Genomic DNA, 19,443 nt, shown 5'->3' on the forward strand with positions numbered 1-19,443 from the left:
TTTGGTTCCGTAAAAACCTATCCTTGGAGATTGAATAAACTCATTTCGCTATTTTAATACAGTAAGAAAAATTAGCAAGTTGATATACATGTCAAAGGCTTAATGTTGTGAGAAAATCGAGATTATCTTTTATTTTAATTAATTATTTTATTTATTAGTCGGGTTCTACAAGATAAGCAAAATAAAAACTACATTTCGTTGAAGACTAACTTTAAACTAGTATGTTTTCCTATGAAAATTGACTACGGTGACTACGTATTATACCTTATACGTAACATTTTATCTGTGAATTTTTCTAATTCACCGAGAATTCTCATTTTTCATCACTATGCAATATTAGAATGCCAAGTATTTTTATGTTTTTTTTTTTGTTTTTTCTTAAGAGCCAATTTTTCAATCTTCTAATAAACAGTCAGTTAACTGTTCGACGAATAAAGTTATTAGGCTCATAACCAATCAGATAAAAACATTGAATTTTTCAATCAAGAATAATTTATTCTACAGAATAACAAAAAAAAATTGTCAAATTCAAAAATATTTAAAATTAAACGTCATTTTTATTCATGATTGTTTTTGTTTTCTTGTTTTCTTGTTTTCCACTGTATTTTTTTCAAAATTCTTTCAAAACAGCTTTGACAACTGACACAATATTTTTGTTGAGATTATTCCTTATAATACAGTAAAATAAGGAGAAAAAAGGGGTAAATCTCGGAATGAATGTTAGTAGAAATTTTTTTTGCTCAATATCTTCCTTTTACCATTCTATAACATATCTCAAAAGTCTAGAAAAATCTCATGTCCGCTTGTCGCGATTTCAAGGTCAAATCGCGAAATGGAGATTTTCAAAATTAGCAAAAATAGGCTATGGTATTATATACACATATGATACATGATTTCAAGGTATTTTTTAATGCTGATTCCAAAAAATCTAAAATCAAGACAATCTGACGTCTCTGGAAAAAGTTATACCTGTTTTTCATCTGTCAACTCATATTATTATAACAGTTGCAAACTTACTGCCGAAAAACCCTTAAAAGGTATGGTAGATGAACCAAATTTTGCATGAAGATCTTAGAATCCATCATTATTAAAAATCAAAACAATCCATTACAAAAAATATATATACCTACGAAATAATGGTATTTTTTGATGGAGGGGCAAATTTTAGGATATGCACTAAAGAAGATTCTTGTTAATCTTAGGAATAAGTGCTAATAGGCTAATTTTTTCATTTTAATCTTTGTTTGGATATTCTTTAACTACCCTCAAAAATCTAAAAAAATCTCATGTCCGCAAGTCCTAATTTTCTTGGTTTGAAGATAAGGTGCAGATTTGAAAAAATTGAAAAACTACTCTTCAGATATTTGTGTCAGATCAACATGAATAAGGTACATTACTTTTCAGGGATGGTCATATTGATTTGTTTGTGGGTTTTGTTGGAATCAGCGTTAAAAAATACCTTGAAATGATATGGGTTATGTTGGTATACATATAAGAATCTAAAATTTTCTTATTATTTTTTTTAAATCTGCAACTAACTTAGTTTAACCTGGAAAATAAGAACTTGGGGTCATGAGATTTTTTTAGATTTTTGACATAAGTTATAGAATATCCAAACAAAGATAGAAACAAAAAAATTAGCCTTTTAGCACTAATTCCAAAATTGTACCAGGATGTTTTTTAGTGCACATCCCAAAATTTCCCCTTTTCTCAAAAAATACCATTTTGTCATAGATATAAATGTTTTTTTGCATTGCATTGTTTTGATTCTTAATGATAATGGATATAAAAAAACTCATGCAAAATATGATTCCGCTACCATTACTTTAAGGGTTTTTCGGTAGTAAGTTAGCAACTGTTATAATAATATGGGTTGAAAGATGAAAAACAGGTATAACTTTTTTCAGAGACGTCAGATTGTCTTGATTTTAGATTTTTTGGAATCAGCATTAAAAAATACCTTGAAATCATGTATCATATTTGTATATAATACCATAGCCTATTTTTGCTAATTTTGAAAATCTCCATTTCGCGATTTGACCTTGAAATCGCGACAAGCGGACATGAGATTTTTCTAGACTTTTGAGTTATGTTATAGAATGGCAAAAGGAAGATATTGAGCAAAAAAAATTCTACTAACATTCATTCCGAGGTTAAATCCTTATTTGACTGGATTATTAGAATAATTTTTATTCGTCTCTGAAAGAAGCAGATAGTTTTATTCTTAGGAATAAGCTATATCTGCTTGTTGAAAAATTGATTTTTTCTCTATCCTTGGGAATAAGTACTAACTGACTGTTTAACTGACTATTGAAAAATTGGCCCTAAGAAAAATTAATTATTTAATTAGTAGTAAATAAAATGCACGACTGGGGCCGCACGTACTTGCTCTTATGATAAAAGTAGCTTTTATGTCAAAGATTAAAAAAAAGAATATTTTAAATTAGTTAAAATTTGATTTTTTTAAGGAATTTCATAAGAAATAATAAACCAGTGTCACACCATACAAACTTTTTTCTGGGTGTTGTTCCGAAATAAAAGTAAGAAATTGAGTTTTTATAAAACATGGAACTGTTAATTAGTTTGCAGCAAAATGGAAAATGAAATAAAAAATATTATGATTAATAAATGGTTCTCAATTATTAGGCAATGTTTTAGTGAAAGAATTGTAAAAAACAAAAATCAATTATGAGCGAAGGAAGCAAAATACTGTTGCAAAGTCGGGAATTTTGAAATTTCACAAAAACTGCATTAAATCGAAAACCGTAAGGATTTAGGATGAACAAGTTACCAAATTCTGAGAGCCCTAAAGTTGGCCTATCAGCATGTTTCGTTTGATCCATTACTTTTGGGACACCCTGTATATTAAAATCACTTAAAGCATTATGTATGTCAAATTTAGTCTAGAAAATTGTAATAACTCATTAACGGTGTACGGGAAGAGCCGACATCAAAGATTAAAAAAAATGTAAAGTCATATTTCCATTATCCGTATTTTTTGAGAAAAACTAAAAATGCAGTTACCTTAGATTTACGTATAACATTACTTGTGTAAAATTTAATCGAAATCGTTAGAGTCATTTACGAGAAAATTGCAATAACTCCATTAAGATGTACGGGAAGAGCCGACATCCGAGATTTAAAAAAGAGTTAATGTCATATTTTCACTATTCGCATTAAAAACGCAGTTATGTTAGAACTGCAAACAGCATTACGTATGTTAAATTTAATCAAAATCGTTAGAGCCGTTTTCGAGAAAGTTGCAATAACTCCAAAACTTTGCATGGGAGGTATACGTTTAAAGCGAGATATTAAACAACAAAAAAAAACCAACCTTGGAAATTACAAAAAAATCATCTGTACCAAATTTCAAGAAAATCCCTCAACCCGTTTAGGCTGCAGCTTCATGTACAGCTTTTTGTGACGACGCACCGACGCACAGTGTGGTAATTCGCCAATCTGACTGGACAAAATAGAAAAAAAAAAGTTTAGCCACATGATTTTAAATCATGAGTTGAGCTTCTCAATACAATGGGTAACTGTAATTCATGTTTGGTTTTTTGGTTTTTCATCTCGGATTAGCTAAAGCTAAGCTTGAAAGTTGGTTCTTGCCAACAGTTGGATGGAGATAATACAAAGTATTCTATTTTTCGCTTGAGTTTGGTTGACGATTAAAAACGCTTTGGTAGTTTTTTTGTTGTAATTGTTTTTTTAAATTGTTAATCTACATTTGGAGGTAAAGTATTATAATTTTTATTTATTAATTACCATTGCAACTATTTAAAAAAAAATAAATTCTGTAAGAAGGCTAGGAAGTGCAAAAAAAATATCTTTGTTTTTCAAATAGAGGTAAAGTTAATTTTTCCGCATTTTTCCGGTCTGAAATTAATTAATTAATGTATTGTGGAGTGTTGTCATTGAGATTAGCTATTTACATGTCTCGCGTTTTCTCGACCGCCATACAACTTTTTTCACTTTTCAAAATGAAGTCAAGATTTTCAAAAAAACAAATTTTCGAAAAATGTGTCAAAACTGCCAAATAAGATCGAAAAGACAGTTTTTTTGATCTTTTAATGAGCAGGTATCATCTTTGGAACATTTTTGACAATAAATAAAAATTAAAAACATATATAAAAGTTTTGTGCTTCAAGTTAAGCAAAAAAAAAAAAACAAAAAAGGTGGAAGACACTTTGGACCGCTCTTTAAACATGAATTTCATTTTGCTTGACCAATATTATGTGGTAACTAAATAAACAAAAACAGTAGATAGTGAAACAAAGAAGAAAAGAATTTTTAAAAATTAAAAAAATGGGAAAAATATAACAAACGAAAGGTTAAAAGTGCACCTATCCATTAGAAATAGTTAAAATCAGTAGAATCGCTCTCCGCAAAATTGAAAAAGCATATTCCAATAAAACCGTAAAGGATCTATCGAAATTTTCTTTGAGTGAAGGATCAAAATGTATAAAAGATAAAGTTCTGATCCTCTGGAACCACTAAACCACTGGAATTTTCAACTAATCAGGCATTATCATTGATGAATGATGCTTTTCTGTCGGAACACCTAAAACAAGTTAAATGCAAAAAGCAAGCAAGTGTAAAAGGCCAGAAATAGGGACACCAAGAAATTTAGAGAATTATTAGCTTGAAAAACATCGAAGGTAATAATAAACACAGCTGCTTTTAATAGGCCCTTAAGTTTCAAGTTTGCATCGCACGAAAAGGAGTTACTTTTTTGAATTATCTGCAGATATTTTTAAAGGTGATGCCATTTTTTATGATTGGCAAACATATTTAATTAAAATTATTGCTTAAATTTTAATTTAAAGCATGATATTGAGAAAATAAATCATATATGTCACCTGTCAAAAACGTGTGTAAAAGTTCTATTTTTTAATAAAAACTAATTATTCTGCCTCTCTTTTTTCGTGAATAGCAAAAGAGTTTTTATTTATTGAGATTTTTCAAGCGTTTTTTTTAATAATTAAGTATATCCAATCATAGAATATGTTTACGGAAACATAAATTCAAATACTATAAAAATTCATTTTCTTCATCACTATTTTGACCCACTTTTTGCAGAAGTTATAGATTTCTTTTTAAAAAATCTTTCTTTTTTATAGAATTTTATCTATTCACATTCATTTGTTTAAAACTGTTTAGAAAAAAAGTCGATTTAACGCGAGTTATTAATTTTGTCCAGCTAGATTCGTGATTGGCCACACTGTGCGACGCACAGACCGACGGACGTCATGAGGAAAACCACTTTTTCGGACTTCTCCATCATCGTAATGTTAGTTTTGATTAAAACCTCGAATTTTTTTTTAACACGAAATTAATACTTGCCCTATTGAGCAAGTAAAGAATTCAGAAAGGTTAGCAATAGCAACACACACCGTCGCACAGTGTGGCCAATGGTATCAAAAGCTGGCAAAAATAGCTATTTTCAAATTGTACCGAACTGCCAAATACAAATTTACTTTAATAAAGGGATTAATAAGCTACACAAAACCGGTTTTTATTCCACGGTTTAAGTCTAACGCGGTGAGTAACTACACTTTAAAATGTCGCCATTGACGAAATTATTCGTTATTTACCTTATTCTAGCTCCCGTCTGTGTTTCAAGTTTTAAGTGCTATTTCGTTAAATCAAAAGATAAAAATTTGAAATAAATATGGAATTACAAGCAAAAGGAAGCTTTCGATTCTCATTCCTCTTTTGAATTATGAGTGTCTAGTTTGTTTGAAAAAATTATTCGAATTCGGTGTCTTTAAAATCATTCGTTTTTTGTGTGCGTCATACAAACTCGTTAAGAAAAAGTTCACAAAGGTGTGAAGTGGCGCTTTGTTTTTATTGTCCCTTTTGTTGAGAGTGTCGTCTTTCGTGTCAATTAAAAAAGTGGTGCCCATGTTTGCCCCTTTTTGAGTAAACACTATGTGAAGTTATCTAAAAATAACGATTTTTTTGTATAGGTATATTTCTCAGATTCCGGAAGTACTGACAATACAGTTCAACAGAATTTTACTTTTCTGAAGGTGTTAGAAATTCTGAACTCGTATCCATTGTCAGAATTATTCTATTAGCCAAAACTGAAAGTGTGTACGGTTAGCATTGTGGCTAAAAATTTAAGGAAATAGTGTTGATCTACACAATGGAGACGCAGGCGCAGCTTGAGATATCTCATAAATGAAAAAAGATCGCAAAATTTGAAACGGTTCTCTGAAGAAGATGACCGCGTCAAACTATGCTTAAAAAAATTACCACATTTTTTTACCATAACCTCATAAACATTCAAAATAACGTGTTTTTTTTGCATTTTATAACGGTAGTATTCCAAAAAACGGAAGCTAATAGAATATTTCTTTCGTGGATTCGAGTTCAGCATCAGCATCCCTAAATCTTTCAGAAAAGTATGTTTTGGTTCTTCGGACAAAAAAAGTTGAATTTTGTTGACCAGTGTATTTTTTCATTAAGAAGATTTTGTTATGACTAAACCGTTGAGTCAGGTCTAAAATCTATTTTTAAGAATAATCTTATTAAAAAAAAAAACAGTAAAATCTAAGTATTGAACAAATAAATATAACAATTTTCTTTCTCAAACAACTTCAAAGTTAAAGGTAACAGATACTTATGTCCTTATAATGTGCGTTTTTGATAATTTTTCATAGAATCACAAAAGTTGTCTCAGTTTTGTGCTTTAATATTGTATTTTTACCCATAACAAACTTAGAAACGAAGAAAAATAATTTTTGCCAACTTTACCTACCATCGGCCACACTGTGCGTCGGCGGAAAGCAAAATTGTTCTAAATCGACTTTTTACCGAAAATGAGATAATTTCTCAGCAGATAATGTAATTTTGATTGTTCTAAGTCCCATCATAAATTTTGTTCTAAGTCCACTTTTTATTTAAGAAAAGCGCGTATTTGTTTAGAAATTGTTTTATGTCTAGGTTTTTTTAGGTTTTTAAAAATATTAAAAAATAGTATGTATTTACTAATGTTAAGTTTGTATGGTTTCTTCAAGAGAAAAGAACAAACTTTATAAAAAAACACAACTTGAATTATCGACGAGGAAACAAATTTCGCTTTCAATCAATTTGAAACTTAAAATTCTTATAGTGTCCTTTACAGCAAAAATTAACAACTATCGTATAGATTCTTTAAAGTTACAAAAAGTTGCACAGAGAAAAATAGACCACATAAAATAGAACAAAAACAATAAGATTTCTCTATGGTTTTCATCCAAGAAGGAAACCTTATTAAAACAATCGGGTTTTCCTTATTGTTTTAAAATCTGCAAAAAAATAAAAAAAACGATGACCAGGCTGGGAATCGAACTGGAGACTTCAAATCATTAGTCGCCCACCTTACCACCTGAACCAACCTGCCATGAAATTATTGATCGCGATTTTTGTTCTAGTGCTAAGTTGCAAAAAAAATCAACTTTTCAGTCAAATTTTAATAAGATTTTCTCTATAAAAATAATAAGAAATCTCCTTAAAAAAACCTTATTAATCGTTGATTTTAATAAGATTTCCTTATGAAATGTATGGACGGTAAAACAATATGGCAATCTGTTAGTTTTTAGCGGGTCATATTTTTCTCTGTGTGGTTTTTAATTCTTTTCAAATATTGCATTCAAAAATCTGTGTATAAATCAAAAATTTTAATTTTTTTAAATTTTTATTTGAAATTTTTCCGTTTTGTTTATTATATTGTTATTGAATTTTTTTAAACATTTATCTACCAATAAAACTAGGTACATCAAAAATTTTGTGATAGGAGGTATACTTTAAAAAAAATAAAAAAAAAAAACGTAAAAGCAAAAACTACGAAAACAGCTAATAATTTCAAAAACCGAAATAAAATATAAAAAAAAAAATTTTAACGGGAAATTTTGAATGTGATCTTTTAAAGGAACTGTTTTACAACCAGAATTATCAAACATTTAAAAAAAAGATGATTTAACTCGAGAAAAAACAATTTTATGTATGAGTTTAAAATTTCCCATACAAATTTGTATGGGGAAAGTATGACCCTAGAGGTACGGGTTAATGACCTCCAAAAAATTTTTTTTCGCTAAATTCCCCTTATTTAGGCCCTAAACTTTCGATCTAGTGGGTGTCTCCCCCGAAAACATCACTTTGGGAAATAACGGACACCCTAATGTACATATTTCTTACAATTCATTGCGATTTGTGAATAATTTGTTTAGATTGAAGAACGGTCTTTTGTTGATACATTCCCCAATTTTTTTTTAAACTATGACGTCTACTTAAAAAAAAAGAGATATTTCTTGACAAGTCGATATATACTGAAGTTTTCAAATTGACTGTTTTCGACTTGATTTGTTCTTCTCTGGTTTTGATAGCCCTTATTTACCTCTTAAAACCTACTTAAAATAATTCTTTTTAACTTAATATTTTGTGCATCTAAGAAATATTTTGATAAAATTTCTATCAATGAAATAACATCTTTTATACAAAAACGGAAACAATTTTTTTTGATCTTATAAATAAATTGAGCTCTCAATATGTATATTTTCAATAGACAACCCCAACTCGTGGTACATCATCGTTAAGATTAATATGAGGCCTTAATTTGATTTGAAATAAGAAAAAAATCATTCATTCAGTGCGGGTGGCGGTGGTGTTAAATGCCAAATCGAGAAAGATTTCCAATTCAAAATGTAAACAAATCAAATTTACTCGAAATCGACACAAATCCATCCCCTAAAATAAGATTCCCCAATATTGATTAAAAGGATTTCTGTTACACTTCCCACTTCAATTAATGAAAATGACTCAAGAGTATTTCAGCTTTTCAAATTGATTTGGAGCTTCTTGTCAATTGACATCTCTCTCTCCATGAATATACTCTTCAATGTTTTTTTCATTCATTCAAAAAAATCAAGCAAAAAAAAGAAACAGATTGACAAAAAAAAAATAAGAGACATTTGGAATATTTTTTTCGCTTCATAACATTCCTTGTTCCATGTTTCAATCGAACGCCACCGAGCGCAAGGAAATTCTTTTCTTCTTCCTTTTCCTGTATTGATGAAGATTATCTATACCGATGGCAGTTTCTGCCATAAGAATAAGTGATGTTTGCGATACTTATTCTCGAAAAGAGGCAATAGATTCAGCCGCCTACACTTACACCTACATTTATATACACAGAGAAGAGAACTGCTTATGCTCAGCCATGTTTGTTGAAGTCAATCAAATAAAGTAATCTTGCTTCGGAAATAGAAGAACAAGCTTTAAGTAATCGCTAGTCATTCCATTTAATTTCCTAGCTATGAACAACTATACTCGTCGTCATCGTCATCGTTCTCGTTGTCGTCCTACATAAAAGCCATGGAATTGAAATAGAAATAAAATAAAATAAAAAAAATAAGAAAACAAAAAACTAAAAAAACGATGTTATTGATTGATCCTTGGATATCCTGCCACGGCAAATGCTCCTTTCAATGAATCCCGGTACTCATTTATTTTTCTTCCTTTTATCTGTGCTTAAATAGAACGACTTGTGTCGTCGAGAAAGACATCTAATTTTTTTTTCCTTTTTTTTTGGGAATATAGGTTTGAGTGACTGTATGGTGAGGACAAGGAGAGCTTGAAACCACCATCACCATCCACACTACTACCATCGTCGCCTTGAGGAAGGAAGCAATCAGTTTGGATTAAGATGAATGACGATGTTCACTATTACACAGGACTAAGGAAGAACTTTAATTTTTTAGTCCTGCGAATATGTTGTGTCGTAGCTTGTGGCAGTATTAATACTGTAAAAGGACACCCTTCCAAGACTTACCATCACCATCACAATCCCCAATCACAATCACCAGCTCTAGCAATAATATCGAATGGGTGTTATCGTAAAAACTAACGAGCATTACAATGATGCTCAAATGTAATTGACTTGTCACGGAGAGTGTTTGAATTTAATGCCAATGACAAAACATAGAATTTAGAATAAAATACATAACTTGAAGTGTGATAAATGGGAGCGCGCTTTTAAATAGAAAATTAGGATATTATTATAAACGGTAAGGAAAATAAACAATTTTGTTTTATAACCAAGTTTGAAGTTTTGAGTTGAAATTGAAGAGAAAGAGTACGATATTAGTTATAAAAAGGATATTTAATTATAGAGATTATGAGATTCTTTTAAAGTCAGTGCTGTTCAAATTATTTAGATTGGACAAAATGATTGTATTAAATGGGGAAATCAATTTAAGTGGGAAATATTAGGCATAAATGGGTTTGATGTCTCAAGTAACTCACTTTTTTTGACGTGATAACGTCTTATAAATCGATGAACCATGGCAGCCACCACAAAAAAGTGACGCCATTTTCTAGCGTTACACTCTCGCACTTTTGCAGTGCGGCAAGAAATTTCAATTCAAAATTAAAAATAAACTATTAGAGATACAAAAATCTTCCATAGCTTATTTGAAAGATAATAATCTAAAGCCTAATCCAAATGATGGATTTTTAAAAATTCCGTCATTTAAGAGGGTAAACAGGGGTAAAACGGAAAGATGAAATTTGGGCTAAAATCTAAACGCGTGGTCGTAGAGAGTTGATTCTTTTTGTTATAGATAGAAGAGATTGATCTAAGGATAACTGCATTTAAGAAAAAATTCTAAAAAATTCTTGAACTCCGATATAACGTTTTGTTTGAACGTTGATCAGGTGTTGTGGGTATGAAAAAATGTTGATTATGGTTAGGGGAATTTTTTTTTGACGATTCTAAAGGTGCCAAGTGAAAGATGAAGGAAAAAAAATTAATCGTCTAATACGGATTTTTTTCCAACACTCTACGTTTCGAAATATGAATTTTTGAAAAATACCTACTTTTTTAGGGGTATTTTTGGGTAGTTTTTGATTTTTATCTTTTTTTTGGAGCGTTCAAAAAATTGGAATCGTTAAAAGAGTTTTGACTGAATACGGAGAAAAATAAGTTTTTAAAAAACAGGTTTTTTGGCCGTTTTTAACCGATTTTCATCGGTTTTTATTTTTACCTTTTTTCTTTAATAGATAGAGGAATATTATATATGAAGTAATGATAAACCATGACCACGACTATATGTGTTCGAAATTTCAATCATTTTCGTAAACACAATTTTGAGATAACGGTAAAATAATTTTAGAATTCAACAAGTTATAACTTTTTACCAAGAGCAGATAGAAATTTGATTAAACATTTATGAGCATCCTGATACAATTACCTTTCAATTGGTATATCACACATCACGCTAGACTAACTACAAGCCACACAATGTTAAATCTAGAAACTTGCGAAAAACATCATACCACCAGTGGAGATCTGTTGCGCCATGAACAGCCACCAGTGTGGTAAGTACCGTAATCTCATTCTGGAAATTCCACATGGTTGACTTTAAAAAATTCTAACTTCTCTTGTAGGCATCTTTGAAATGAGATTGATACGTCGTATGAAAGGTGAAACAATAAGCTTTCATATGGTATAGGTTGTAAGGGAAAAAATTCATTTAATAGCATGAGAACATAAAAATAAATGTTTTTTTTTGCTTTTTTTGATGAAATTTCATCGAGTTTAAAAAATTCTAGCTCTTTTTGTAGATGTCTCATAGACTTGATCTATATATATATTTTTAGCTAAGACAATAAACTTTTTAGATGGTGTAAAAATTTGTAGAGATTGTTAAAAAAAATGTATTTAATAGGGTGAGAAGATAAATTTACATGTTTTTTTTGCTTTTTTTAATGAAATTTGATCGAGTTCGAAAAATTCTAGCTCTCTTTGTAAATGTCTAATTGACATGATCAATATATATATTTTGAGCTGAAGCAATAAGCTTTCAGGTGGTATAAAATTTATTATAGGTTATTGCATCAAAAAAATGAGTTTTTGGGTGAAGTGATTTTTTCACTTTTTTCATAAGAAATGATTGTTTTCAATAAATTATTTTAATACTTTTTGCTCATTGTAAACATTTTTTATTTTTTAGAAGAAATATTTGGCTTTTTAATGGTATATTTCTTTTTTTGAGCTTTTAAAATAAAAAAAATAATATAATGAGAAAAGAAAAAAGGTATTTTTTTTAGCTTTTTCTTGATTGTTTGAAATAAATAAACGCTTCAAATGGCTCATTTTAAAAGCACACAACTTGTTCTCTTACGACGTTATCACGTAAAATCATCGTCTGTAAACCGGCTTTACAGACAACTTCTTTTTTTTTAATAATAAAAAATATATGTAGAAATACATAATTTAACATAAATAAACTGATTTAATACATAAAATAAATTAGGGGTACTTGGAACCCAAAATTAAGTTCCACTAGATTGGCCAAATTGCACCTGTGCAACGCAACGGTTCAAAAAATATTTTTATTATTATAAAAGTAGGAAACTATATGCCACAGTTCATGTATTTTTTTTAATCAAAGTTAGCTTCGTTTATATGCAAAAAATTTCCATTTTAATTTAAAAAAAATGTTACGCATACGCCACAGTGATCGTTTGAAAATGTATATGAAATTTATTTAATCAGTTTATTTAATTAAAAATCATGCTCCTTTAATAATTGGCTATGTCTTTTTTTTTCTTATTATGTCAGTACCCACCTATTTTTCAGAGGCCAAAAGTTGAATACGCATTGGGTTCATTTTAAATTGATCTTATGATATTTCTGTTCAAAATGATTTTTGAGTTAAAAAAAAGCTAAATTGGATTTTATACAATTCTTAGTTTCTTTACTTCCACTTCTTGTCGCAGTAATTTTTTTTTAACATCCTTTACAACACATACAATCAGTAGATATTGCCTTAATAAAATGTATTACTTTGATGACCTAACTTCAATTGAGCTTCGCCATCATAAACCTGGAGAGTATAAGAATATAAGCCAATTTAATAATCTTCATGATATTGCTAAACTAAATCCGTAACTTCATTTTAATTTTCTCATAAAACCACTGCAATCCTCGTATTGAAACACTTTTTCCGTAATTGAATTGCCATATAAGCAGGACACATTCAAACACACACACATGCACACAATTTGAAACGTATAATAACAAAGCACTCATTCACCATAAGATTATCTTTTTCTTCGACACTCAACAACAGCCATAATACAATCCACGTTTTCTCCAAAGAAACCAATGTCCTGGCCAGGCTCATCAGCTGCTCCCCAACATATCGCTCGCCCAACTGTATTGTATTTTGTTCTATAGTCCTCCGCAAGAAAAGTGAATTCCTTAAAGGAAATCCCTGCAGCTTTCTATGCAGCACAATATTCTGCTGCTTTATAAACGTCAGGATATAACTATATCGCTTTTGTTACAACTTACAACACTATCCGTTCCGTGTGCTCAGCAGTGTTCACTATTCAACAATGTCTCAGTCAGAGAGAGGGCGCTTGGAGCTTGAAGCGAATTTCCTTGTCTATCTATACACATATCTCTTGAAATTGGCCGAGAAAAATTGTATGTTTTTTTGATTTTCTGTGAAAAGGAACTTTGTGATGATCGTTGAGTTGGAGCGAGAGGATGTGTTAGGAGTTAGAAGTAGAATTGCATTAAAGACATACTTTTCTTTGACTATTACCGCCACCTGCTGGCTAAGGGGAATGGAATGAGAAATTGGAATTGAATCTTCTGGATTAGGTTAGCGAAAAAAAGAAACGACTTGATATAACTACTTAGCACGTTGTTGGCTTGAATAAATGAGTGAATGGCATAGTGTTCGGTTTCGGAGACTGGGGAAACGGTCTTTTGTTATAAATGACGACGCGACGATGTCGACAATGGCGGCTAGTGAAATCATGTCAACAAAAGGCACGTTCCTATCGAACGTTGTTGGCTCTTTGTTGGAACTCTGGTAGCTCGTCTTATATAGTAAGTTAGGAGTTCTCAACTCGAGCACGCCACAATACTTAAGAAGTATTCACGTCTTTCGGTTTTGATGTTGTGTTCCCATCATCTTTTAAAAAAAAGGGCATTTTACAATTTTTCTTTATACTAAGTTTCATCACAAAGTGAAAATGTGTAGAAATACACGAGAGGGCGAGACATAAAAATTTGATGACCATAAAACTTTGGCTGTTAAATGAATAAAAATAAAAAAGAGCACGGAAGTGGAACTTTGATGCGGTGCTGATTGCAAAATTTTTATGTTTCGTTGTGAAATTGTTTTAAACCAGAGAGTAATGGAAAAGAATAAATAAAATAAAATGTATGGAGTAAATACATTTTTGTCAAACAATGTTATTTGATCGTCTGTTGGTGAAAAATCAGGTTGTTTGAAGAATAAAGGTAATAACAAAATCAAGCATTTTCAAGTGTTTAAGTGTTAAAAAACAATAATTTTTACTGCGCTAAGTTTTGAAAAAAAAAAAAACCAATATAATACAAAGAAAGTTAACAATTAAATTTTTGTCAACTTTTTTGTATACAAAATTATAAGATAATAATACCATGACATACTATGATATTAATTAAGATAAAGTTTAAGATGCTTTTATACTGTAAAAAATAGGAATAATTTTTTGAAGGAACAAAATTAACCTTTTTTTAATAATTTTGTCAATTTGTAGGTAATATAAAAAGTATTTTTTTGACGTAATAAAGTCTTATTTTTTTAATCAATAGATAAATTTATTGCAAGACTGACAATGGTATTGAAAAAATTACAAAAAAAATTCAAAACCAAGCTTTTAATGGTTTTTTAAAACTAAAACATTAGGTAGACTTTTGACAAAGTAGTGATTATAGGTAGGATAATTTTTTTTTTTGACAATTTGAAAAACGTCATTCGAAAGATAATAAAAAAAAGTTAGGGGTCTGATACGGATTTTTTTTAAGTCACTGCGTTGCTAAATATGAATTTTTGAAAAACACCTATACTTATTTTGGGGTATTTTTGGGTGAGTTTTTATTTTTTTTTTTTAATTTTTTGTAGCATTCAAAAACTCTCAACCTAACAGAACATGTAATCTATGACTGTGCGCATTCATGAGCAAAAAAATTTTATTTCAAAATTGGTTTTTGACCGAATAACGGGAAAAACAAGTTTTTTTGTCCCAAGTTTTTTGAACTTTTTTAACCGTTTTTTATTTTTATCTTTTTTTCTTCATCAGATAAATAAATAAAATTTATATTGTAGATAGATAATAGAGAGGACTATATATGTGCAAAATTTCAATCAATTTCGTAGTCACAATTTTGAGATGACGGTAAAATAAAGTTTTATTATTCAACAGGTTCTATCTTTTGATCTAAAGCAAATCTAAATTTGATTTAACTTTATTGAGCATCCTGATGATTGAAACGGGATCGGGTCAGAATTCTGGCTTCAAAATTCTGCTTTTCAAGATTCTGCTTTTTTAACGAAAATTCTGTTTTTCAAAATTCTGCGTTTTTTGTATTCTGCTTTTCAAAATTCTGCTTTTTAAAATTCTGCTTTTCAAAATTCTGCCAGCATTATAATTGAACAAAAAAATTCTGCCAATTCTGTTTTTTTTTATAGCATATGCGCTGACTAAAGAAAAATACACCTCATTAATGTAATTCAACATTGGTACTTTCCTAAATTTTTTGTTTAAGTGTCGCAAATATTTTTTAAAATGCATAGACCGACTTTAAGAAACAATCTATGTTTAACTTATTGGAACCGATGTTGTTTGATACAAAATATTCCTTTTTTTATTCAAATTTTTGAGTATTCATCTTTATTTGATAAATTAAAAAAATTTTAATTATTTTCGGAAATGTATTAAAAACCTTTTCTTAATATTTTCAAATTTATTTATTTATAAAACAAAAATTAGTTTGCTTTCAAAGAATGACCAATTATGAAGGTAAGTAATCAAATAAGCAGAAAATTTTTCAAGAAGATGATTTTACAAATTTTTGCAAAAAATTAAAAAAGGGTTTGGAAAATGTTAAAAAGCGCGCGCTTTTTAACATTTTCGAAACCCTTTTTTAATTTTTTGCAGAATTTTGAAAAACAGAATTTTGAAAAGCAGAATTTTGAAAAACAGAATTTTGAAAAACAGAATTTTGAAAAGCAGAATTTTGAAAGCAGAATTTTGTAAAGCAGAATTTTGAAAGCAGAATTTTGACAAAAGAATTTTGACCCCGGCAGAATTTTGACCCCAACCCGATTGAAACGTCATATGAAAGGTGAAATAATGAACTTTTACATTATATAAAATTTTGTATAGGTTGTCATTGAAAAAAATTGATTCAATAGCGTGAGAAGATAAAATTATATGTTTTTTTTTGCTTTTTTTGATGAAAATTGATCGAGTTCCAAAAATTTTAGCTCTTCTTGTAGATGTCTAATAGACATGATCGATAAATATATTTTGTGCTGAAGAAAAAAGCTTTCAGGTGGTATAAAATTTATTATAGGTTGTTATATCAAAAAAATGAATTTTTGGGTGATGGAAGTGATTTTTCCACTTTTTTCATAAGAAATGATTGTTTTTAATAAATTATTTTAATACTTTTTGCGCATTGCAAAAATTTAAAAATGGTTTTATTCTTTAGAAGAAATATTTGGCTTTTTAATGGTATAATTGTTTTTGTAAGCTTTTAAAATAAAAAATTAATATAATGAGAAAAGAAAAAAGGTAATTTTTTTTAGCTTTTTCTTGTAAATTATGATTGTTTGAAATAAATAAACGCTTTAATTGACTCATTTTAAATAAAAGCACACAACCTGTTTTCTTACGACGTTATCACGTGAAATCATCGTCCGTAAACCGGCTTTACAAACAACCTCTTTTTAAAGAATAAAACTATTTTCAAATCTATGATTTATTGAAGTCACAAATTTTTTCTGAAAAAGGTGAAAAAAAAACTTTTTTTTCACTGAACGTTTTGTCAATGTTTTTACTTAACAAGTTACCATAAAATGTAAATCGTCTGAAATTTTATTACTTAAGCTAAAAAAAAATCACCTCTATAATGCCTCTTCTGAACATATAAAAAAAGAGCTGGAATTTTTTGAATGCAATCAGCCATTAAAAAAAAGCAAAGAAAAAGCAATCTTTTATTTTTTTCATTAACCTTTTGTCCATTCTTTCATGTAACAACCTATTAAATTGTATACCATGTCATTGGTAAGTTTATCATTTCAGCTTTATTTATATGCATCAATCATATCTGTACGACGCACGTCAACAAAAAAAAGTAACAATTTTTTAAAGCCAAAACTGAGATTACATAGTACTTCCTGCACTTGTGATTGGACATCTTGCGAAATAAAGCTAAGTCAAATTTCTATGAGTTCCATTTAAAAAAAAATTACCATGTGTCAAAATAAATAACATCATTTTACAGATATCTCAAAATTTTTAATGTATGAAAATAATTGAAACTTTGTCCAAATATGAAAAATGAGATTTTTAAGAATTTTTTAACACCTATGACATACTTGTAAATTTTTCTATTGATTAAAAAAAATTCAGCTCTTCACTAACAATTTAGCCAATAATAATAAGGCATTTTATCCCTAATTACCCTATTTATTGATGGAATTTAAAAAAAAAAAAACATTTTCGGTGTTCACGTTTATGACGTTTGCTACCTTTCAAGATTTTTGTAGGTATCTCTAAAAGTTTTAATTTAATTTTGAATTGCAATCTATAACATGCTACTAACGGAAGAATATGGCCGCGGTTTTTCTTGAATGCAGAAGGGATTCATCGCTTTAAAAGACGTCACGTAAAAAAAAAACTTTAACTCAAAGTAAATTAGGAACTATTTCCTTCCAAACATGAAATTTTTGAGATCAAAAACTCGCTTGCGCAACTGTGAATCCAAAAACCGAAAGTGCCCTAGTTTGGAGTAAGTTTCGGAAGCATGCCGACTAAAATGATTTCATTTATCAGCAAGCATTTTATAATAATTATTCAATGTTTTAGTGTAATAAGCTTTTACTATCTCTTCCACGAGACAAAATAAAAAAAAAAATATTCCAAATTGATAAGAAAATCAAAATCTTTGACTAAAAATAAACATAATTTATAAACACATTCACTTTATAAAGAAAACATTCACTCCAAACGATTTTTCTATCTTAAAAATATAAAAAAAAAAAAAAATAATTGAAGCTATTAAGTACATTATTTCTACACAATCTCTCCAACTGGCTTTATTATCAGCTCATGTATCTGGACATGCGGTGGTGTTGAAATGCAAAACATCACAGCTTGCGACACATCTTCTGGCATAAGTAGGGCGTCAAACAAATCATACAATTCCGGTGGAGCGATTTCGGTTTTTGTTATTCCAGGACTGATGCTCTGGAATATATTGAATGTTTGAAAAAGATTCCTCAAAATATAAAGTTTTTAATACTCACAGTGGTCTTAATTTTCGTTCCCAAAAATCGCATTTCGTTTCTAAGTGTTTCATTGATAGCTGTCACTGCATACTTCGACGGCGGATAAACATTTAAACTTGGAGCTTCTGGTGTTCCCCCGAGGACATTATGTCCCAAAATGCTATTTATATGGACAATATGTCCATTGAACTTTCTCTCATTCATACTCTTAAAAGCTGCTTGCGAACAATATATCAATCCCTTGACATTTGTACTAAAGACCTCATCAATCATCTGTGAATCCATATCAACTATGTTTCCAGGTCGAACTATTCCAGCATTATTGATAAGAATATCAGTGCCACCAAGGGTTTGTTCAATCCAATCGAAAGTTTCCCTCACTTGAGACTCAACGGAGACATCACATTTGCGAATATAGTAATGCGATTGCAACGATTCCGGAAGTTTGGACTTATTTTCTTCCATTCTCTCGTAACGTCTGGCCAAGCAAACTACCCTTAGACCAGCCTTAACCAGGTCATCGGCGATAGCTTTTCCAATACCACAGCTAGCCCCAGTGACGACAGCAACACGATTTTGCCAGCGTTCCATTTTTATCAACGCCACGACCGAAAATGAACTAAACTTTGTTTTAAGATCGGCGAGTGCTTTTATACTAAATCTTAGAAAGTTTTTTTAAGATGCTGATAATGAAAGTGTGTTTTTTATTGATTGAGTCTGGAAATTGGACTAAGACCGGGCCCTCAAAAATAAATACAAAAAAAAAAGTGATAACAAGCGTTTCCGATTCGATGGATGTTTTTATTTTGGGTAGATTTGAGATGACTTGCAATGAGGCTATGGTCTTTCTGAGCAAGATATAGCAAGGTACAAAGTCCATTTGCAATCATCGTTTATACGAGATGATGTTTTGTTTTTTTTTTTCAATTTCGGTATAAAAACCCCCTATAACAGGTCTTACCCCCAAATCTACCTTAAGACAAAATTGTCTGGCTGAATAATCAATTCGAAAAGATTTCTCTGGATTTATATGCTAATTTTTTTGGATTTTAGTGGATTTCTTTGGATTTCTATGGATTTCCTTGGATTCCTTTGG

General features: G+C 29.7%; 1 protein-coding gene and 1 long non-coding RNA gene across 2 annotated transcripts in view; one reads left to right on the forward strand and one right to left on the reverse strand.

The window, feature by feature from the left end:
* LOC129910181 (uncharacterized) overlaps positions 1 to 19,443 on the forward strand; it is a 283,266-nt gene that overhangs the window by 256,435 nt on the left and 7,388 nt on the right. The window contains exon 2 of the long non-coding RNA XR_008771487.1: positions 7,178 to 7,607. This is a non-coding gene — a long non-coding RNA (uncharacterized LOC129910181). The remainder of the gene's footprint in view (positions 1 to 7,177; positions 7,608 to 19,443) is intronic.
* Positions 17,920 to 18,982, reverse strand: LOC129910169 (farnesol dehydrogenase-like). The gene is made up of 2 exons (XM_055987443.1): positions 18,366 to 18,982; positions 17,920 to 18,306 (listed from the first exon to the last, which is right to left on the reverse strand). The coding sequence occupies exons 1-2, from the start codon at positions 18,936 to 18,938 to the stop codon at positions 18,133 to 18,135; spliced, it is 747 nt and encodes a 248-aa protein (XP_055843418.1). The 5' UTR covers positions 18,939 to 18,982; the 3' UTR covers positions 17,920 to 18,132.

Source organism: Episyrphus balteatus, chromosome 2 (genome assembly GCF_945859705.1).
Source record: "Episyrphus balteatus chromosome 2, idEpiBalt1.1, whole genome shotgun sequence".
NCBI classification, from domain to species: domain Eukaryota; kingdom Metazoa; phylum Arthropoda; class Insecta; order Diptera; family Syrphidae; genus Episyrphus; species Episyrphus balteatus.

Coding starts and splice junctions, on each gene's coding strand:
- LOC129910169 (XM_055987443.1), bottom strand. CDS start 18,938: ATGGAACGCTGGCAAAATCGTGTTGCTGTCGTCACTGGGGCTAGCTGT. Junction 18,307..18,365: donor GAACGAAAATTAAGACCACT/GTGAGTATTAAA, acceptor AATATATTCCAG/AGCATCAGTCCTGGAATAAC.